Genomic DNA, 24352 nt, shown 5'->3' on the forward strand with positions numbered 1-24352 from the left:
GTCATTCATGCGCTCACAGTAAGACGGGGATCATGCGGTCTGAGGATGTCGTGGACAGAAATGGATCCTGGGACACTTTGGAGAAATGGCTGCATTACTGGTTGCACGATTGATCTATTCTGTACTACAGGTGAAATTAGATGTCATATATTAAGCTTAATTCAGTAGTGTGTAGACCAATCAGCAGCAGGCTTCTGCACGACATTGGCCTACGGGCCGCACGCCCAGCTACAAGTGTTCTTTGACCTCAACTGTCAAAGGGGATCATGGTGCAGAGCAAGACGGCAACAGAGGCTGGTATAGAGATCTATCCTCTTCTGTGATGAGTTTTGCCTTGGACAAAATGATAGCTGGAGTTTGCTCTAGAACAGGGTTCCCCAACTCCAGTCCTCAAGGCCCACCAACAGATCATGTTTTCAGGATTTTCTTAGTATTGCTCCGGTGATAATTGCTTCACCTGTGCAATACAAAGGAAATCCTGAAAACATGATCTGTTGGTGGGCCTTGAGGACTGGAGTTGGGGAACCCTGCTCTAGAGACCACATAGGCAACGTCATGAAGTAGAGGCCTTCACCAGCCAAAGTCGCATCAGTCCTATACCTTTTGGTGTGGGGTGGTATAATGTCCGTAGGTAGCTGGATCCTCTAGTCTTCTTTTCAGATGTATGGACAGTTCGGTGTTATATTGATTTGGTCGTGGATCCAGTGGTGCGGCCATTTCTCCAAAATGGCCCAGGAGCAGTTTGCATAGCCTAAACCTGCGAAGTCTCCAAACTTGTCTCTATCGGGTACATCACTGATTGGTGATCACACAGGAGCTGGGTTTCTGGACTTGTCTCCATCAGGAACGACATGGTTCGGTGATTACACAGGAGCAGATCCTGGCGATTCGTAGATTCAGTGGTAGAACCGTCCTCAGACGACCATTAACAGCCTCAATGTCAGCAGCCGAGGCCAGAGCTGCCAGGATTTTTACAGTTGGCGCATGCGTAATCCTGACTAAATACAGAAGTGAAGTTTCCATTTTTCCATCATTTGCAGATCAGTAGCGTCTCCGTCCAGTGACTTACATCATCTCACGACTCTTCCTTCTCAGTGATTCAGTCTTAATATTACAGTGTGGCGCTCGCCCCAATTTTTATTTTGTGGCCAACAGATTTTCAGGAAGGTCTTAACGTTGATGAATTTTACTACAGTGGACTGTGGAGGAAGCACTATACAAATATCCCCATTTGTCTGGTTTATGTAATGCCACGCCTGCCCCCTGTGACGTAGTAATGGAAACCCCTGAGGAAGGGTTCCTATTAACACCGTGGACGGTGCAGTAATACGAGGCACCGGAGGCGCAGATCTGTATAGGAATACTGTGAAGTAGTTGCTTTCTTGCTTCACCAACGCCGCTGTCTGGGAAATAACACAGAGACGCTAATCTGAAGAAGTGTAATTACACGGCAATGTAAAGCTATATACAGAACGCTCTGGCAGTGCCACATCTTGTGGTGCCATAAGGAGCCTTGTGACCACCCCATAACTATATTACATGTTTTCTGTGTCTCTCGGGATGTTCTGCACACCCAACATGGAAACCATTGACCTCTCATGGTACTGGCAAACTCTTGTCACTATCGTGCTGCAGATCTTCTGCCCAGTGATCCTGTACAGACGGTGCCCAGATCTGTTCTAGAAGAGACTGGAGAGGTGGCCTCTGGGTGGGGAGATGTTCTCTTCATTCCTTGGAGTAGCTGAATAGAATCGCAGCAGTCCTGTGTGACAAGTTCAGGGCCATCTCAATACCGTCAGAAGATATGAGGACTCCCCACATATGACGGGACCACGTGAGCAAACAGGGAGAAGGTAAACTACAGGAAGACTGCTGAAATGTACAGGACATTGAAATGTTCTATGTGTGGACCACAACCCCCAGGGTACATGTCATTGAGTGGTCTCTGGGCTACGGAGGTTTCATCTCCAGTTTACTAGTGGCGTGCTTGATTCTCTTGTTCTCCCGGAGATTGCGCAGCCGAGCGTTCTTACTGGTGATTTCCTCCACATGAGTTGCTGGCACCCAACCCCTCTCTCCATCTGAAAGTCGAATACCTTCCATCCATCCTGCCAAAAAATAAGACACAGGTTATACAATGGCCTCAAGCAAAGAAACAGATATCTACATGTCAAACGAGGACAGCAGCAAAAAGCCAACATATTTACAGCAATGTGAAAAAAGCAAAATATCACTTAGGATATAATTTGTGTTATCTTTACCCTACCAGTTTTTTTCACTTGTTATCCTTGTTACTTCCTCTAGAAAGTAACTACTGCCCCCTATGTACAGGAATTTAACGATTATAATACTGCTCCTATATACAAGAATATACCGTAACTATTATAATACTGCCCTCCTATGTACAAGAAAAATATAACAACTACTATAATACTGATCCTATCTACAAGAACTATCATACTGCCCCTATGTACAAGAATATAACTACTATCATACTGCCCCTATGTACAAGGATATAACTACTATCATACTGCACCTATGTACTAGAAAATAACTACTATAATACTGCCCCCTATGTACAAGAATTTAACTGCTATAATACTGCCCTCTATGTACAAGAATATCACTACTATAATATATTCTTATACATAGGGAGCAGTATTATAGTAGTTATATTCATATACATAGGAGCAGTATTATGGTATATTCTTGTATATTCTTATACATAGGGAGCACTAACTACTATAATACTGCCCCCTATGTACAAGAATATAACTACTATAATACTCCTATGTACAATAATATATCTACTATAATACTGCCCCTATGTACAGTAATATAACTACTATAATACTGCCCCCTATGTACAAGAATATAACTACTATAATACTCCTCCTACGTACAATAATATATCTACTATAATACTGCCCCTATGTACAGTAATATAACTACTATAATACTGCTCCTATGTACAAGACTATAACTACTATAATACTGCCCCTATGTACAAGAATATAACTACTATAATACTGCCCCCTATGTACAAGAATATAACTACTAGAATACTGCCCCCTATGTACAAGAATATAACTTCTATAATACAGCCCCTATGTACAATATAACTACTATAATACTGCTCCTATGTACAAGAATATAACTACTATAATACTGCCCCTATATATAAGAATATAACTACTATAATACTGCTCCCCATGTACAAGAATGTAACTTCTATAATACTGCTCCTATTTACAAGAATGTAACTATTATAATACTGCTCCTACGTACAAGAATATAACTACTTTAATACTACCCCTATATATAAGAATATAACTACTATAATACTGTCCTTATATAAAAGAATATAACTACTATAATATTGCCCTCTATGTGCAAGAATTTAACTGCTATAATACTGCCCTCTATGTACAAGAATATCACTACTATAATATATTCTTATACATAGGGAGCAGTATTATAGTAGTTATATTCATATACATAGGAGCAGTATTATGGTATATTCTTGTATATTCTTATACATAGGGAGCACTAACTACTATAATACTGCCCCCTATGTACAAGAATATAACTACTATAATACTCCTATGTACAATAATATATCTACTATAATACTGCCCCTATGTACAGTAATATAACTACTATAATACTGCCCCCTATGTACAAGAATATAACTACTATAATACTCCTCCTACGTACAATAATATATCTACTATAATACTGCCCCTATGTACAGTAATATAACTACTATAATACTGCTCCTATGTACAAGACTATAACTACTATAATACTGCCCCTATGTACAAGAATATAACTACTATAATACTGCTCCCCATGTACAAGAATGTAACTTCTATAATACTGCTCCTATTTACAAGAATGTAACTATTATAATACTGCTCCTACGTACAAGAATATAACTACTTTAATACTACCCCTATATATAAGAATATAACTACTATAATACTGTCCTTATATAAAAGAATATAACTACTATAATATTGCCCTCTATGTGCAAGAATATAACTACTATAATACTGCCCCCTATATACAAGAATATAACTACTATAATACTGCCCCCTATATACAAGAATATAACTACTATAACACTGCCCCTATGTACAAGAATATAACTACTATAATACTGCCCCTATGTACAAGAATATAACTACTATAATACTGCTCCTATGTACAAGAATATAACTACTAAAATACTGCCCCCTATGTACAAGAATATAAAGTGGAGGAGATATGTTTAGACAGATCAGCAGTCATCGCTCGGTGTGCAGTGCCCTCACCATCGGTGGTCTTCGCGGTGAGGCGGAGAATGTCGGCTTTCTCCAGGGTCAGCTCGTCATGCTCCTGAGCCGTGTATCCCTTGATACACTGCACTTGTAGGGCATCTGGAAGGAAAGGGCGTTTATAAGATGGCGCACTGTCTTGCATGTTCTGGGGGAGCAGCAGCACATTATTGGGAGGTGAGGCGCTAACGTTCTCATTATTCCCATAGATCTCACCTTCACTTTCCGTCAGGTTCTCGAGGTCACTGAGTGGGTTGGAAGGACACATGGCTGAGATCCAACGCTGCTTTTGACTCCTGAAGGGAAAGACAGTGAGAAACCAGCATATATGGAGGAAAGACAGGCAACATCTGCAGATATTCTGTATTCATGTAATGGTGAACCCCAAAACACAGCGCCTGATGTAGCGAAGTGTTCCCCCCGCACTTACTCGCTCTGCGCTCGCAGCAGTATCTGGTGCTTTGGTTTCTGCTCGTGGCACAGCTGGACGTGGAACACCTCCCCAGGAACCTCCTGCAACTTCCAGCTTAGATCCGTCACTTTCAGGTCACACACCTGAGCGTGCGCGAATACGGCGAAGCGGCCCAACCTGTGGAGCGCAGAGAAGAGTGACCCAAAGAAAGGAGACAATGTATCAACTGTCAGTACAAGCAAAGCTGCGACCTGGAGACCGCGGAGCGGAAACCCAGGAGCACCTGGAATATGACAGTGACCCCAGAAGTCATTCACGCTGGACTGTCTGTGCCACGCTGGATGCTCTATGCCACGTGGGGGTATAGGGAACGGTCCATGTCTCACCAGCATAACTTACCCCAGGCAATGATCAGCTGTGTACTCAGGTGCGCATTATATCAGGGCTGTGGAGTCGGAGTCGTGGAGTCGGAGCTCATTTTGGTGGAGTCGGAGTTGGAGTCGGTATAAAATGGACCGACTCCGACTCCTAAAATATATAATAAATTGGGTACAGTAATTCAATGCAGGATGTGCTGAATATTTTTTCATAGGAATTTGGGAAAGTTATGAAATGTCCTATAAATGGCTGTTCTATTCCTGATCTAAGGCTACATTCACACACAGCGTTTTTCCTGTGTTTTTTGAGGATACGTTTTTCAGCTGCAAAAGCTGATCATCTTTTTAAAAAACCGCATCACCTGAAAGGTTTTTGAGCTCATAGATAATGTTTTCAATAGCAAAAGCAGATTAGAAATCTGCTCTATCTATCCATTTATCCATATCTGTCTATCCATATCGTATCTGTACCAAAAAGAATGAAAACCGGGTAGTACACCAATATATATTCTGTTCTATCTAAATATCTTGATTATGGGATCATAAAAATGATTAAATGTCTGAGGTTCACATTGTACTACAATAAATTTTTCACTTAAATATAAGCAATATGTGTGGGAGTCGGAGTCGTGGAGTCGGAGTCGGTGTAAGAGAAATTGAGGAGTCGGAGTTGCAGGTTTGGCTTACCGACTCCACAGCCCTGCATTATATTATCATTTTGGGGGTAATTTTAGCTGTTTCTCAGCAACCCAGGGCCGTAGGGGACATGGAGGCTGAGGGCAGATGTCACTGGTTATGACTACTGCTACTTTTAACTTCCTCTCCCTCCCCCTCTGACACGGAGTCGGATCCTGGGGCGACTTCCTTTGGGAATCTTTTTAATATACATGGACAGTAATGTCCCCCGGCCCCAAATTTATTACTGGTGCGTGAGTGATCCGTGGACACTGTGTGGATGCATGGAGCGGGGGCCTTCTGGCCAGTGGGAGCCCTCATTGCTCAACTCTATCTGAATTGTAGAGAACTCCACGTCTTCCACCTGTCATAGGTGGCCCCCCAGCTATTTTCTGATTTTACAGGGTGGGGGGTCTCTGTAGTTGTGGATACAGATTACACTAATGCTGGGTTTACACTTGTCGAACACAAAATGTCAGCCGATTGGGGGCGTTTATTACTGTGATTACCCCGGCCGGCCGCTCTTCCACACCCACAGAACAGTTGGGAATACAATCTGCATAAAGCATGATATTATCGGCAGCACAGACTGGCTACATGGGAAGATCTCCTGCCAAGAACAATGTTTTCTAAGATTAGAAATCATTGCACCCGATCATCAGCTCGCCTACATGGGCCTTTCTTCGTGGAGCACTCATCCCCATCAGTGGCCCGTGTAGGCATGTTGTGCTTGTGCACTGGATCACCACCTGGGTCATGCAGTCCCAAAAATCCCTGTTTTCGGCATCACTTCTACTGTAAACTGGGAATGTATTGCCGACATAATGCAAAAACAATTTTATTGCCGTACCCCTGCATCCACCGTGTCAGCGCAGATCCACAGCTTGTATTTACTATTTGCATCTTGTAAATTGGCCACTCACTGATTAGCTACCGAGGGGCTGTTCACATACAGCAGGCCATCTGAGTAAGCAGAGCTGTAGTGTAAAGCATGAAGCAGGGACCAGAAAAGCTGTGATTACACAGTCCAGACTCCAATACACAGTGCGGCTAAACTGTTAGTCATTGCTGTGCACTACCGGAGTGGAGCATAACCAGCAGAAACGTGTGCGGCAGCATCGCACCTACGGCAGACTGTCCTGTGCTACACAGGTGTCGGGGAGTGTCAGAGTGTGGGGGTCACTGATTTAGGGTAATGGCTGATGTGGCACTCACTCCTTCTTCCTGGAGAGCAGGAGGCAGTCGTTAAATAAATGCAGATACACTGGTTTTGGGCTGAGCTTAAACCGTGACCCGGCTGTGTTCGGAATCTGCATGTCCAGTTCCGTCAGTTCTCCGTGCTTCACCAACCAGCGAGACTGCGAGATCAGCGGGAAAATCTGCAGATAGGCCAAGATACAAGGTGCAGAGTGACGCATTACCGCATCCATCAGAATAGCCTTGCGCAGCAATCACCGGCACGCAGGCCCTCACCTTACTCTCAAAGTGGATCTTCTTATTGAGATGAATGAGCTCCTCGGTTCTCTTCATGGACTGAACGCTGGAATTACACTCCTTCACCAGCTGAGCAAGAAGAAGAGCCAATAAATATACGTCAGTCACAAAGTCGCCTATTACTGCTGAAAACCAATCTGTACACTATGTAACAGGCTGTCAGCCCCTCCCTAATTTATTGACAGCACTGATATATTATGAATGTGTGTAGGGCCCTAACATACAATATAAACAGACAGGATACCTCGCCTCCAATCTTTGTGGTGGGTCAACAGCCGATAGAGATGGAGGAACATTTAATTACAGTGTCTTGCAAAAGTATTCCCCCCTTAGCATTTTTTTATGTTTTGCTACCTCACAACCTGGAATTTCACGGTGGTTTTTTTTTTTGAGGGTTTACAGTACATCAGTTAACCCCTTTACTCCCAAGGGTGGTTTGCACGTTCTCGACCGGGCCAATTTTTACAATTCTGACCACTGTCCCTTTATGAGGTCATAACTCTGGAACGCTTCCATGGATCCCGGTGATTCTGACATTGTTTTCTCATGACATATTGTACTTCATGTTAGTGGTAAAATTTATTTGATATGACTTGCATTTATTTGTGAAAAAAAAAAAGAAAATTGAAGAAAATTTCGCAATTTTTCAACTTTGAATTTTCTTGATCTTAATTCACAGAGAGATATGGCACACAAAATACTTAATAAGTAATATTTCCCACATGTATACTTTACATCAGCACAATTTTGGAACAAATTTTTTGTTTTTCTTTCTCCGAAGTTATAAGGGTTAAAAGTTGACCAGCGATTTCTCATTTTTACAACACCATTATTTTTTAGGGACCACATCACATTTGAAGTCACTTTGAGGGGTCTATATGATAGAAAATACCCAAAAGTGACACCATTCTAAAAACCGCACCCCTCAAGGTGCTCAAAACCACATTCAATAAGTTTATTAACCTTTCAGGTGCTCCACACGAATTTTTTGAATGTTTTAAAAAAAATGAACATTACTTTTTTCACCAAAAAATTACTTCAGGTCCAATTATTTTATTTTACCAAGGGTAACAGGAGAAATTGGACCCCAAAAGTTATTGTGCAATTTGTCCTGAGTACGCGGATACCCAATATGTGGAGGGGAACCACTGTTTCAGCGCATGGCAGAGCACGGAAGGGAAGGAGCGCCATTTGACTTTTTCAACGCAAAATTGGCTGTAATTGAGATTGGACGCCATAAAGCATTTGTAGAGCCCCTGTGTGCCTAAAGAGTGGAATCCCCCCACAAGTGCCCCCATTTTAGAAACTAGACCCCACAAGGAACTTATCTAGATGTGTGGTGAGAACTTTAAACCCCCAAGTGCTTCACAGAAGTTTATAACGTACAGCCTTAAAATTAAAAAAATCATATTTTTTCCACAAAAATGATCTTTTCATCCCCAATTTTTATTTTCCCAAATGAAACAGGACCCCAAAAGTTATTGTGCAATTTGTCCTGAGTATGCCGATACCCCATATGTGGGGGGTAAACCACTGTTTGGGCGCATTGCAGAGCTCAGAAGGGAAGGAGCGCCATTTGACGTTTTCAACGCAAAATTGCCTGTAATGAGATCGGACGCCATAAAACATTTGGAGAACCCCTGATGTGCCTGAACAGTGGAAACCCCCACAATTGACCCCATTTTGGAAACTAGACCCCCCAAGGAACTTATCTAGATGTGCAGTGAGCACTTTAAACCCCCAAGTGCTTCAAAGAAGTTTATAACGCCCGGGGGTAAAAATAAAAAATCATTTTTTCCACAAACATGATCTTTTAGTCCCCAATTTTTTATTTTCCCAAGGGTAACAGGAGAAATTGGACCCCAAAAGTTGTTGTCCAATTTGTCCTAAGTACACCAATACCCCATATGTGGGAGAAAACTACTGTATGGGCACAAGTCGGGGCTCGGAAGGGAAGTAGTGACGTTTTGGAATGCAGACTTTGATGGAATGATCTGCGGGTGTCATGTCGCATTTGGAGAGCCCCTGATGTATCTAAACAGTGGAAACCCCGCACAATTGACTCCATTAGATGTGCGGTGAGCACTTTGAACCCCCAAGTGCTTCACAGAAGTTTATAACATGATCTTTTAGTCCCCAATTTTTTATTTTCCCCAGGGTAAGGGGAGAAATTGGACCCCAAAAGTTTTTGTGCAATATGTCCCGAGTACCCTAGTACCCCAAATGTGGGAGTAAACCACTGTTTGGTCGCATGGCAGAGCTTAGAAGGGAAGGAGCACCGTTTGACTTTTTCAACGCAGAATTGGCTGGAATTGAGATCAGACGCCATGTCGCGTTTGGAGAGCCCCTGATGTGCCTGAACAGCGGAAACCCCCAATTCTAACTCCAACCCGAACACCAACAAACCCCTAACTTCAGCCCTAACCCTAACATCAACACACCCCTAATCCCAACCCTAGCCCTAACCCTAATGGGAAAATGGAAATTTTTTTATTTTATTATTTTTACCTAACTGAGGGGGTGAGAAAGGGGGGGTTTGATTTACTATTTATAGCAGGTTTTTATGTTTGGCAGCTGTCACTCACTAAAAGACTTTTTTTATTGCAAAAAATAGTTTTTGCATCACCACATTTTGAGAGCTATAATTTTTCCATATATTGCTCCACAGAGTCATGTGAGGTCTTATTTTTTGCGGGCGAGGTGCCGGTTTTATTGGTACCATTTTCGGGCACGTGACATTTCTTGATCGCTTTTTATTCCGATTTTTGGGATGCAGAATGAACAAACACCAGCAATTCATGAATTTTTTTTTTTTGGGGGGGGGTGTCTACACCATTCCGCGTGTGGTGAAATTGATAAAGCAGTTTTATTCTTACCATGTTTATTTATATCCGTCTTTTTGATCGTGTGTTATTCCACTTTTTGTGCGGCGGTATGATGATAAAAAAAAAAAAAGGCAAGAAAACAATGCTTTAAGAGGTTCACTAAAGGAGTTAACTAGTGGGACAGTTTTATAGGGCGGGTCGTTACGGATGCGACGATAGTAAATGTGTACTTTTATTGTTTTGTTTTTTTTTTACATAAATGAATTTATAGGGGAATATTTTTTTAAATTATTTTTATACATGTTAATTTTTTTTTTTAAACTTTTTTACATTGTCACACTGTGGGATATCATTATATAAAGTCAGATCGCTGATCTGACACTTTGCACTGCACTGTGTCAGATCAGCGCTCTGACAGGCAGCGCAGGAGTCTTCTCAGCACCTGCTCGCAGCAGGCACTGAGAAAGCCACCTCCCTGCAGGACCCGGCGGTCATATTGGATTCAGGGTCCTGCAGGAAGGAGGCCCTCAGAACAACGCAAGCACATCGCGTTGTTCTGGGGGTCTCAGGGAAGCACGCAGGGAGCCCCCTCCCTGCCCTATGCTTCACTATGCCCCTGGTACACTGTGATCATGTTTGATCGCAGTGTGCCAGGGGTTTATGTGCTGGGAGCGGTCCGTGACCACTCCTGGCACATAGTGCCGCGTGTCAGCTGTGATAATCAGCTGACTCCCCGCCGCGATCAGCCGCGCTCCCCTGTGAGCGCGGCTGATCGCGCATGGAAAAACGTGGATGCTGTTATAAGAAAAGCACAACAGAGGATGTTCTTCCTGCGTCAGCTGAAAAGATATGGTTTGTCTAAGAATCTGCTGATCTTATTCTTTAATGCTGTCATCAGATCTGTGATTTGTTCCTCTCTGATAGTCTGGTATGGGGGAGCCACTGCACATGACAAACTCCGCTTAAAAAGGACTTTCAGAACAGCAGAAAGAATTATAGGTTCCCCCTGCCTAAAATCCAGGATCTTTATGATAAGAGTATTCGATCCCACGCATTGAAAATTTCATCCGATCCCTCTCACCCGGGACACTCCTCATTCCAACTACTCCCTTCAGGACGTCGCTTCAGAGTCCCCAAATGCATCACCAACCGCCATATGAACAGCTTCTATCCACTCTCTGTTCAACAATTAAATCGTCATGTGTAGACTATATACTGTATCTGTCTTGTTAGATGTGTGATAAAACACTCCGGGATCGCCTTTGCTGGGGTCAAAGGTCACGTGCGTTCAGCATGAAACTCAGGCGCAGAGCTGGGATTCATGTATAACTGACCCTGGGTCAGGTTTATTAACGGTGAAAGCAATGCAAAAGGAAATAAAACATAAAACAAATCCTTGCCTGTCCGGCACTAAATAAACAATGGACAACCTAACTACCAACTGGCGGGCTTCTCCCGTCCAGCCAAACCACAGTAGCAATGGGCACTGCTTTCACTCACGTGTGTGTCTCTCACACAGACAAGCTCTCTGTGTTCCCAGGCTGAGACACTCACACAACCACCTGGCATCCTTTTATATCCACCTCCCATTATTCATTAGCAAGCAGGTGCGATACTGACCAGATTAGGCCACATAGGAAAGGAATCTGGGCGAGATATACCTGCCCTCATCCACTAGTCCCACATGATTCTCACATATCCCCCCCCCTCTGCTCAGACCACTCTGGTCGAGCAATGACACCTGCCAAACAGTGCACTCGGGACAGGGCATCTGCATTCCCCATCTGTACCCCTGGGCGGTGCTCCACCGTAAAAGTGTAGGCCTGCAGGGCAAGGAACCACCGGGTCACCCGGCTATTCCGTTCCTTGTTCAAGTGCATCCACTTGAGAGGGGCATGGTCAGTGATCAGCCTGAACTTTCGGCCCACCAGGTAATATTTGAGGGCCTCTAGAGCCCACTTAATGGCGAGGCACTCTTTTTCTACGACTGCATACCTTTGCTCGTGTTTATTCAGCTTCCTGCTGAGATAGAGGACTGGGTGTTCCACTCCGTCCCTCACTTGTGAGAGTACGGCCCCGATACCGGTATCAGAGGCATCCGTTTGTACCACAAACTCGCTGCGGAAGTCCGGAATCACCAGTACGGGCTGAGAGCAAAGTGCCCGTTTTAGGCTATGGAAGGCTTCTTCAGCCGCTAATCTCCATTTAATCATGACGGAGTCTTTCCCTTTTGTAAGATCCGTCAGGGGGGTAGCGATGGCTGCAAAATTGGGTATGAACCGACGATAATAGCCGGCGATCCCCAGGAAGGCTTGCACCTGCTTCTTGTTGACAGGTTGTGGCCAGTCCTGAACCGCCTGAATCTTATAACCTGGGGTTTAACAACACCCCTCCCAATTACATACCCCAAATACCGGGCTTCTAGCCCGATGTGACATTTCTTGGGGTTCGCGGTTAGACCTGCCTCCCACAGGTCGTCAATCACAGCTTGTACTTTCTGGAGATGAGTCTCCCAGTCCAAGCTGTAAATGACAATGTCATCCAAATAGGCCGAAGCGTACCGCCTATGTGGCCTCAAGACTCGATCCATCAGTCTCTGGAAGGTCGCCGGTGCCCCGTGCAGTCCAAACGGCATATACACATACTGAAATAAACCTTCCGGCGTAGCAAATGCCGTCTTTTCTCTGGCAGCCTCAGCCAGAGGGATCTGCCAATACCCCTTTGTTAGATCTAGGGTCGTAATATACCGGGCTTTTCCTAACCGATCTATTAACTCGTCGACCCGGGGCATAGGATAGGCATCAAATTTTGAGACCGCATTCAGTTTCCTGAAGTCATTGCAGAACCGGATGGTGCCGTCCGGTTTAGGAATTAGCACAATCGGGCTGGACCACGCACTGTGCGATTCCTCAATGACTCCTAACTCTAACATTGCCTTCACTTCTCGGGAAACGGCTTCACGGCGCGCTTCCGGGATTCGGTAGGGCTTTACGTGAACTGTGACACCAGGTTCCGTTAAGATGTCATGTTTCATTAGCATAGTCTGCCCGGGTTTTTCTGAGAAAAACTTTTGGTTGTGAAGTAGAAACTGCCTGACCTCAGTCTTTTGCCTCTCCGAGAGAGTCTCTGCAACCCGTACCTCCGGTACGGTATGCGAGCAGACAGGACGGGCCAGCTCCGCTGACAAGGCAGACCGATCCTTCCAGGGCTTTATCAGATTTACATGATAAATCTGTTCAGGTTTCCGTTTACCTGCCTGGCATACTTTGTAGTTGACTTCACCAACTCTTTCCTTGATCTCAAAGGGGCCCTGCCACTTTGCCAGGAACTTACTGTCCACCGTGGGGACCAGGATCAACACCCTATCTCCGGGTGCAAACGTACGGATCTTGGCGCCCCTATCATAGATTCTTTTTTGGGCTCCTTGAGCCTGTATCATGTGTTCTTTGACGATAGGCATAACAGCCGCAATACGGTCCCGCATTTGTGTGACGTGATCTATCACTGTTTTAAACGGAGTGACCTGACCCTCCCAGGTTTCTTTTGCAACGTCTAACAGTCCGCGAGGACGTCGGGCGTACAATAACTCGAAAGGCGAGAATCCCGTGGAAGACTGGGGTACTTCCCTGATGGCAAAAAGCAAATACGGAAGTAAATAGTCCCAGTTCTTCCCATCTTTGTCTATCACCTTTCTCAGCATCTGCTTCAGAGTTTTATTGAACCGTTCAACCAACCCGTCTGTTTGAGGGTGATACACGGATGTGCGTAACGGTTCGATTTGTAACAATCGGCAGAGCTCCTTCATTACCCTGGACATAAAGGGGGTCCCCTGGTCGGTGAGTATCTGTTTTGGTATACCGACCCGACTAAACACATGCACCAGTTCCTTGGCAATCGTCTTGGTGGCCGTGTTACGCAAAGGGATGGCCTCCGGGTAACGAGTGGCATAATCCAAGATGACCAGGATATGTTGGTGTCCACGTGAAGACCGTGGAAGGGGCCCAACTAAATCCATCCCAATCCTCTCAAATGGGACTTCAATAATAGGTAGGGGTACCAAAGGGCTACAGAACCGGGGCTTAGGTGCAGAGGCTTGGCAGTCAGGACAAGACTCACAATATACTCGAATATCGTGATGCATGCCTGGCCAAACAAAACATTGTAATATCCTTTCGGTGGTTTTCTGGACTCCCAGGTGACCTCCCATCACATGTCCATGGGCCAGGTCCAGCACCTGCCGCCGGTAGGGTTTTGGCACGACTAATAGTTGCACCGTATCTTCCCCCTTTTTCTCTATCTGATAGAGTAAATCATTCTCCAGAACCATGTAAGGATATGCCAGCCTAGAGCCAGGTTCTACGGGTACCCCATTTATCACTTTTACATTTGTCCTAGCCTGAGAAAGGGTAGGATCCTTTATTTGCTCGCTTTGGAAGTCATCTTTCTGAACTTCTAAATCCGGCAAACGGGGAGGTGGACGGCTGTCGGCCTCCTCCTCTTCCCTGGTCTCCTCCGTATCACCCGCCATGACTGAAAACGGGAACTGCAGGTCATTTCCCGCAGACTCTTCCCCTGAGTCATCTTCCAGGGGTTCGAGACCCCCACGCGCCCTGGGAGAAGAATCATGTACACTATTACCCGAGGGCATCAACTGATTCTCGAAAATTGCCAGAAGTGGGGAAAATCCCGGCCCAGGATAACATCATGCAATAACGCCGGGACGAGTCCCACTTTATGTTGCACAGACCCATAGGAAGTAGTAATGCATATGACCGTGGTGAGGTACGAACAGGTGTCTCCATGCACACACGTTACAGAAAATTTGTCTGATGGTCCAGTCGGGGCTGACACCAGACTGGCCTTCACCAGAGTCACCACACTTCCCGAGTCTAACAATGCCACCACCTTTTTGCCATCAACAGTTAAATCACACAAGTGTTTTTCCACATCCTTTTGACCGGCATTCACACTCACTACCCGTGCAACCATAGACATGCGGTTTTTAGAGTCTGTGACGTCGCACTGCATGGGTTCAGTAGTGACCGGACAGTTCGCAGCAATATGTCCCATCTCTTGGCAGCGGAAACACCTAACGGGCCCCTTGCTTAAACCATAGTTCGTTACTCTCGGCCTCGCAGTGCGGGCAGTCCCGTTTTCCTCCCCCACTGTCTTAGGGATTTTTCCATCTCACCTACTCCCTGGAACAGTCTTACCGATTCCACGTGGAGATGATGAAGAACGAGGTGGGGTAGCGGCGTCTCAGAGTCCTTCCGCCACGGAGTAACGTTCAACCAGATCCACCAGTTGATCTGCAGTCGTAGGATTTCCATGGCTTACCCACTTCCTCAGGGCTGGCGGTAGAGCTCTCAGGTACTTGTCCATGACGACTCTCTGGATTATCTCTGGCGCTGTCAGCACCTCGGGTTGTAGCCACTTCTTCGTCACGTGGATCAGGTCGAACATCTGTGACCGCGGTGGTTTATCCGGCTGATAAGTCCATTGATGCACTCTCTGTGCACGGACAGCGGTCGTCACTCCCAGCCGGGCCAAGATCTCGGCTTTCAGTTTGTCAAAGTCCTGCGCGGCTTCAGGCTCTAAGTCATAATAAGCCTTTTGGGCCTCACCGGAAAGAAACGGGGCAATCAGGCCGGCCCATCGTGCCTTCGGCCATTTTTCTCGCACCGCCGTCCGTTCAAACGTGGTCAGGTATGCCTCGCCGTCATCTTCGGTCGTCATTTTCTGCCAGTACCGACTCACGTGAATCACTCTCGACTCGGCTTCCAGGTTAACCTCATGTAGGCTTGCCAGGCGCTGAGCCACCTGCTGGAGAAGCGAACGATCGGTAGCTGTCATGTCCACCAACTCCTTCAGCTGGGCCATCATCACCCGATTAGCTTCTTGCTGGACGGCGGTGGACTGTACCAGCGCTTTCACCACGTCCTCCATGCTCATGCTTGCAACGTGATGCCCGCATTCTCCACCACAATGTGATAAAACACTCCGGGATCGCCTTTGCTGGGGTCAAAGGTCACGTGCGTTCAGCATGAAACTCAGGCGCAGAGCAGGGATTCATGTATAACTGACCCTGGGTCAGGTTTATTAACGGTGAAAGCAATGCAAAAGGAAATAAAACATAAAACAAATCCTTGCCTGTCCGGCACTAACTAAACAATGGACAACCTAACTACCAACTGGCAGGCTTCTCTCGTCCAGCCAAACCACAGTAGCAATGGGCACTGCTTTCACTCACGTGTGTGTCTCTCACACAGACAAGCTCTCTGTGTTCCCAGGCTGAGACACTCACACAACCACCTGGCATCCTTTTATATCCACCTCCCATTATTCATTAGCAAGCAGGTGCGATACTGACCAGATTAGGCCACATAGGAAAGGAATCTGGGCGAGATATACCTGCCCTCATCCACTATTCCCACATGATTCTCACAGATGTTACTTGTTGTATCTGTTGTTATATATTATGTTGCCTCTTTGCCACAAAGAATTCCTTGTATATATGTAATATGTACTTGGCGATAATAAATTTGATTGATTGATTGATTGATGACGTACTATTCTGTCCATGAGACTGAAGTCCCAGGTCACATGGACGGAATAGTACGTCCAATGTAACAAATGGGTTAAAGTAAGGAACACACACCTACACGCCTGTGAATATTTGGTTTTCTTTTCATTGTTAAGCAAATAACTGAAAAATTCAGCGTGCCTAACTATTCACCCCCTGTGAAGGATGACACCAGAGAAATCAAGCAGAATCACTCTGCTGCCACCACATGTAACAAACCCACACCTCACCACCCCTCCTTACGTCACTTTTGATATCAGCAAGATCATGTGGCATGGTTTCCTCACTTGCACCATCATGACATTCAGCACCCCCTGAGGACAAGTAAGGTCAGCTTGGCGCATTTTTACGCAGACAAGGGTTCAGGGAGGCCCGGGAAGTGAGATGATGTGGACCACGCAGCTGCTGATGTGGCACCACACTCGCTCACAACACTGACAGGCTGAGAGGCCCCTTTCACTAGCATCAGTGAAACAGAGAGCTGACAGCAGTTCCTCATTAGATATAAGCCCAGTCCGTTAACAGGACTATTATCATAACTAATTTCTGGACGGCAGTTCTGTTGCCACTGGATCCAACAGGACCCCCTGCTACGTGTGAGGACCAACCAAGCCTTTGCTACCTGGCTTGTACTAAATGTTCTACGTAACTTCATACCCATAGGTGCTAGATCAGGTCGAGACCCAGGCGGGCATTTGCCATGTTCTGGGGATCTCTGAAATATACACGATGTACAGCTAGTACATATAGTATGTCCATAACGCCTTATGAAATCATGTGTCTAGATCGTTACTTGGTAGCTCAGCATGATTCTATATTGTAAGCCAGCCTTTGTCCTACTCTGAGCTGCTCAAGCTGTCACTTACAGCCAAGTGACAGGTGTCACTTACAGCTTTTGAGGCTTGACTCCCTGCTACTGCTAGCTGCACACTGAAGGGGGTTTTATAATCCCATGCCACAAATAATTTCATGCCAATTGTATCCTATCTCCAATATTCTTCACACACCCCTAAAGTCGGTACTTTGTAGAGGCTCCTATTGCAGCAACTACAGCTGCAATTTGCTTTGGATAAATCCCTGAGCTTTCCACATCTGGCCTCTGGGATTTTTGCCCATTCCTTGAGGCAAAACTGTTCCAGCTCCTTCAGGTTCGATGGTTTCCGCTGGTGAACAGTAAACTCTGACCACAGATTCTCCATTGGATTAAGGTCTGAGCTTTGAGTATGCCACTCCAGAACACTTATACGTTTCTCCTTACATCACTCAAATGTTGCTTTAGCAGGATACTTTGGGTCATTCTTGGAAGGTGAACCTCCATCCCAGTCTCAAATCACTGACAGACTGGAACAGGTTTTGCTCAAGAATATCCCTGCATTTTGCACCATCCATCTTCCCTTCGACTAGGACCATTTTCCCTGTCCCGGCTACTGAATAACATCCCCACAGCACAATGCTTCCACCATCATGTTTCATTGTGGAGATGGTTTTCTTTGGGTGATGAGCTGTGTTGGTTTCCCGCCAGACATAGCGTTTATCTTGGTGGCCAAAAAGCCTCTTTAGCACCAGAAAAAAATAAGACCTCTAAAAATTAACCTTTCTTAATGTGTTTAAAAGGATCAATAATACTTGGTTATCATAAAATGGTGCAAACAATGAATAGGTCAATAGGGGAAAAAAAATAAAATATAGTAACTTAACTAAGGGCTATTCTCTCCCTAGATGAGCCTTAAGATTCACCCTACCTGCCAGCAGAGGTTGGCACCGTAGTTGTAGACGTGATGGCGCCCCCGTTCCACGTTGGAAGCCCTGAAAACCCTAATGCACCCTGAACATCCTACACACTAAAATATACACAAAAAAAGCACACACATACAAAAATATTAGACGGTAGTACTCAAAGTCTAATCAAGAGATAAATATCTTGTAGTTATCGCTGTATGTTTCAGGAGAGATTCAGCAAAAATTGCAAGGTCACATTAATACACCAACAAAGATGGTATAGCCAGAGTATATAGTCACATTATTGGTCATCTTTGGGGTACAGTTCAGACAATGATAAGCAATGATAAATATCGCTATTGCACAGTGCCTTTAAGAGTCATATGACAAAAGTACCACCAATGGAGCAACATTCAAATGGTTGCACAATTAAGATAACAAATGACAGGGTGTATATGTGTGTGTTTTTTGTGTATAGTTTAGTGTGTAGGATGTTGAGGGTGCATTAGGGTTCTCAGGGCTTCCGACGTGGAGCAGGGGCGCCATCTTGTCTACAACTAGGGTGCCAACCTCTGCTGGCAGGTAGGGTGAATCTTAGGGCTCACCTAGGGAAAGATTAGCCCTTAGTTAACTTACTACATATTTTTTTTCCCTATTGACCATTCATTGTTTGCACCTTTTTATGATACTCAAGTATTTCTGATCCTTTTAAACACATTAATAAAGTTTTTTAGAGGTCTATTTTTTTCTGGTGTTAAATAAATACTGAGAACCCTCCATTTCAGAAAGAAGGTTATGCTTTGGCCAAAAAGTCTCATCTGACCACAGCACCTTCCTCCATACATTTGGGGAGTCTCGTACGTGTCTTTTGGCAAACTCAAAACAAGCCTTACAATTTGTATGTGTAAGTAAAGGCTTCTTTTTTTTCTGGCCATTCTTCCATAAAGGCCATCTCTATGGAGTGTCTGGCTTATTGTGGTCGTATGGACAGATGCTCCAGTCTCTGCTTTGGAATTCTGCAGCTCCTTCAGGGTAACCTGTGATCTCTGTGCTGGCTCTCTGATTAATGTCCTCCTTGCCGGAGTAAGAGTTTTAGTGGACGGCCCTCTCTTGGCAGGTTTGTTGTGGCACCATGTTCTTTCCATGTGATGAGAATAGATTTGATGGTGCTCCGGGGATCATTAGAGATTGGGAGATTTTTTATAACCCAACCCTGACTTGTACTTTTCAACAACTCTGTCCCTGACTTGTTTGGAGATCTCCTTAGACTTTGTGATGGTGCTTGGAGATCTCCTTGGTCTTCATGGTGTTGTTTGGAGATCTCCTTGGTGTTGTTTGGTTAGTGCTGCCTCTTGTTAATGGAGTTGCAGCCTCTGTGGCTTTTCAGAAAAGGTAAAGTGTATATGATGACAGACATGTGACACTACAAATGCACACAGGTGGGCTTCATTCACTAAGAATGTGAATGATAAAAGGAACTAATTGCACCAGACATTTTTAGGAGCTTCATGGCAAAATGAATGAATACATATGCACATGCCAATTTTTTAATTATTTGATCTCAAATTTTCTTTATGCCTATACTTATCTCACTTCACCACCTTAGACTATTTTGTGCGTCACAGACAAATCAGATTACAAAAATATTTACACACAAGTTGTAATATAACAAAATGAGTAAAAAGCCAAGAGAGAGAATACTTTTACAACTCACAGGCAGATAAAAACTCACCGCCCTCCACAAACTGGTCCTCGCCACGTGCACTCACCTCGCTCTTCCATTGATACTAGAACACTACTTGCTCCCATCTGCCGCACAGTCACGCTGAGTCCAGGTGGGCCCCACATGTTCAGCAGTCCTGCCACATCCAACATTCCCCCCCCCATAATCACACCCGAGTGTCACATCTCAGCTGCTTGTCACCGCTAGTGCAACCACCAAGTCTACAACATCGCACTAAGTACACAGAGGCAGCAATGACGAGATGTCTGACTGCTGCCCATAAACTAGCATCACTAGCTTCATGAGCACACTCCCCTATATGGTCATTAGATTGTAAGCTCCTGAGCACAGACATTGATGTCAGCAGGATGAGACGCATGCATGGTCTTTGTCGCCCGTCTGTGCAGATCTTGGAGCTGCACATCACCTGGGCGGCAGTCATCTACGATTCTTTTACATAGCGCTATTTCCCAATCACCCCCAGTGACCTGCCCATTCCCACCTTCCGCTTACCTTCTTGAGCTCAGTGAAGGCTTGGCTCGCCGTCTCCTCATTATGGGACCCGGGGGCTGTGTGTTTCAAGATGTTCTGCAAAGAAAGAGGAACATGACAACTCCGACTCAAAGTGGGGGAGAGGAAGCTTGTATTAAATCTTGGCTAAGGAATGATCTCCTTTGTCACAGTTATATGTCCTACAGTCAGCGCTTCCCCAAACTCATAACAGAAAGCAATAAATTGCAGTCTCCAGGTGAATAAGAAAACGCTCTTGTGATTGCACCTTTTATGGGACTGGTCGGGAGCACTGTCCTCCGGCACTATGGAGAATGTACCGAGGGGTCATATTAACCATCCATCGTCCCCATACAGTTTACATCATGTAAAGGCCAATAAGTGAGGGCCGATCATCTGGGCACATCAGCGAGCATTCTGTGTCTTTATAGAGAAGGGGCACATATGAGGCTGCCCATGGCCGAGCACATCCCCGTCACCTACCTCTACCAACATCTTCAGACGCATGATCCTCTGGAAGGGCAGGATGAGGAAGGAGGTCAGTGGCAGTCGCTGGCAGACTTGATCTTCTTCCAGCTTGGCCAGGACTCCACGAAAGCGAGTGTTCTCCTGTCTGTATGGGCGATATATACAGCACTGTATTACATCACAAGCAGAGCCATGTTCACACTGCAACATTGATGGTCACCTCTGAGCAAACCCCGACTGCCTGCACTTTGTCTTTCTGGGTGTTACCAATGTAGGCAGTTATCATCCATCATGTTCAGATCATCCTAATTAATCTCTTGTGACAACACTATCCAGTACATGAAGATGTCTCAGCTCGGCCATGCTGCTTGTGACGGGAGGTGACACTTACAGCAGCCGCTGGTAGGTCTGTTCTTGATAGGCCTGGTTAGTGACGTAGGGAAGATAAACTCTACGCAGCTCCGGACAGTGCAGTAACACAATGTCACAAACGTCAAATCTCAGGATGTCTTCCTCCAGACGTTCCTCCAGGTCTGCCAGGAACCTGTGGTTGTGGTGCAAAGGAGAACCGTATAACGTAAGCATACATGCTTTACAATTAATATACTGAACCCTTGTGATCAAAATTGGATAGAATGTTTTTGACAACATTGATCAAGCAGTTCTCAACAGTTTTTGGTGTAAATTAAGCCCCCCAAAAGTTATACATTATTAAAACTTTACACTAGAATATATAGCAAATTTTGGTGCAAATCTGCAACTTCTCGTGGGATTTGTGGATTTTATTTTCTGACTTTAGGACAGTCTAAAACTGCATTTTAAGTATCGTGAAATCACGTAATAACTTTGGAGAAATTTACTCCAATGATCGTCACATTTTAGACTTGCAAAAAGAAAACCAGTCTTAATCTGCCCCAGTGGGTGCTGCAGGTCCTAAATCAGGAGAGGGCATACAAGTCCAAACTACAGGTCTACAGGCCAAACTGTGGCCATGGAGAGAGCAATCTATAAATGACAATTACGATCACTATCCCTTATACAGGCTCCTAGACCCTGAAAGAAAATAATACATGCAATTTTTTTTAAGGATACTGGAAAAAAGTCCCCTATTTTTGGGACTGTCTAGGATATTTACAGGCAGTTTGCAAAACTGACCACTACCCGTGCCGCTAAAATTTACAGGAAGAGTCAACAAAAAGTCAATGCAGAGGGTGGAAAACAACATTCCTCTGTGGTTACCTGAAATAAGGGTCCCGTTACATTTAGCGATGCACCAGCGATCCCGACAACGATACGACCTGGTCAGGATCGCTGGTGCATCGCTAAATGGTCGCTAGTGAGCTGCCAAACAGGCAGATCTCACCAGCGACACAACAGCGATAAGCAATCCATCGGCAGTCGCTCTTACCTGTCACACCGCAGCGATGATGATGACTTCTGCCTGCGTCCATGCATCGCTAGTTGGCGCCAGCAGGACGCCAATGAGGAAGAAATGGCCCAGGACAATCGAGAGCGATCAGCAATATCCAGCGGGGGGCGGGTCGCAGGTACGTGTCACACAAAGCGAGATGGCTTGCGATATCGCTGTTGCGTCACAAAATCGGTGACGCTTTAACGATATCGCTAGCGATCTCGCTATGTGTAAAAGGCCCTTAAGTCACATATACCCCACTCTGTCCAAAATGATGGTGAGGGGTAATAGAAAAGTCAAAGCAAAACTTTAAAATATCCTCACCTCTCACTGATTTCCTTGACTTCTGGAAGTTTAGAGAAAAGCCACTGCTTCTCCTGAGCCCCTAGACATTCATTGAGCTCTGGAGAGTTCAGGAAATGATCCACAACTATGGACAAACTATTAACGTACGATGCTTCTGAGGTCACCAACTCGAATTTAGCCTGAAGAGACAAAAACACATAAATGGTGAGAAGAGACCGGGATCATGAGACATGAAGCCTGGAAATGGTGAGATGAGAAAGGGAATGTGAGACATGGAGCCAGCAAATGATGAGATGAGACCAGACGAATGATGAGAGAGCCGGCGAATGGTGAGAAGAGAAAGGGAACATGAGACCTGGAGCCGGTAAATGGTGAAAAGACAAAGGGAACAGGAGAAAGAGCCGGTAAATGGTTGGAAAAGACCGGGAAAATGAGACATGGAGACAGCAAATGGTGAGATGAGACCAGGCGAATGAAGAGAAGAAATAGGAACATAACACAAAGCCAGTGAATGGTAGGAAGAGACCATAACATGAGATAAAGCCAGTGAATGGTGAGAAAAGACTAGAAACATGAGACAGAGCTGACGAATGGTGAAAAGAGACCGGGAACATAAGACATGGAGCCGGCGAATGGTCAGAAGAGACCAGGAACATGAGAAAGAGGCGGGCAATGGTGAGAAAAGACAGAGACTATGAGAAATAGAGCCAGCAAATCGTGAGAAAAGACCAGGAAAATGAGACATAGCCGGGGAATGGTGAGAAGAGACAGGTTGATGGAAGCAAGGACACACCAATGAGGAGTCACATATAACACACATGGCACAATAGATTATGCACCGGATACACATAACGTTCGGGGTTTTAGAGACACACAGGTTTGTGGTTCCGGCGTCAGTGCCTTGGAATTATTTTTTGGGCTGGTGTTGAACGCATGATATTAATATCTACATACAGTTAAAAGAAAAAAAAAGGGGTATGGTACCATATTAGCCAGTTGACATAATAATGCTCTCAGTGTTTTTCACACTGAGAACATTATTTATCTACATACAGTCATGCCCAAAAGGGTTGGCACCCTTGAAATTGTTCCAGAAAATGAAGCATTTCTTCCCGAAAACTGTTGCGATTCCACACGTTTTGTTATACACAGGTTTATTTCCTTTGTGTGTATTGGAACAGCACAAAAAAAAAAAAGGGCAAAATGGACATAATTTTACACAAAACCCCAAAAATGGGCTGGGTAAAATTGTTGGCACCTTTCCAAAATTGTGGGTAAACAACTTTGTTTCAAGCGTGTGATGCTCGTTTAAGTAACAGGTGTGGGCAATGTAAAAATGATACCTGAAACCAGATAAAAAGGAGAGAAGTAGACTCAATCTTTGCATTGTGTGTCTGTGTGCCACACTAAGAATGGAGAACAGAAGAGGATAAGAGAACAGTCTGAGGACTTGAGAATCAAAATTGTTGACAGATATCAGCAATCTCAAGGTTACGAGCCCATCTCCAGAGATCTTGATGTTATTTTGCC

General features: G+C 45.0%; 1 protein-coding gene across 1 annotated transcript in view; it reads right to left on the bottom strand.

Annotated features, from left to right (window-relative positions):
- Positions 1–1425: 1425 nt before the first annotated feature.
- The window catches only part of LOC141085121 (rho guanine nucleotide exchange factor 19-like), a 64438-nt gene continuing 41511 nt past the window's right edge, over positions 1426–24352 (bottom strand). Inside the window, exons 7-16 of the mRNA XM_073570237.1 lie at positions 22841–23001; positions 21497–21649; positions 21121–21250; positions 20641–20715; positions 7257–7346; positions 6999–7162; positions 4750–4908; positions 4536–4615; positions 4317–4421; positions 1426–2108 (exon numbers count right to left, since the gene is read on the bottom strand). Coding sequence (XP_073426338.1) covers positions 1951–2108; positions 4317–4421; positions 4536–4615; positions 4750–4908; positions 6999–7162; positions 7257–7346; positions 20641–20715; positions 21121–21250; positions 21497–21649; positions 22841–23001 — 1275 coding nt within the window. The 3' untranslated portion in view covers positions 1426–1950. The remainder of the gene's footprint in view (positions 2109–4316; positions 4422–4535; positions 4616–4749; positions 4909–6998; positions 7163–7256; positions 7347–20640; positions 20716–21120; positions 21251–21496; positions 21650–22840; positions 23002–24352) is intronic.

Source organism: Dendrobates tinctorius, unplaced genomic scaffold (assembly GCF_039654945.1).
Source record: "Dendrobates tinctorius isolate UK_male_01 unplaced genomic scaffold, ASM3965494v1 ptg000028l, whole genome shotgun sequence".
Classification (NCBI taxonomy): domain Eukaryota; kingdom Metazoa; phylum Chordata; class Amphibia; order Anura; family Dendrobatidae; genus Dendrobates; species Dendrobates tinctorius.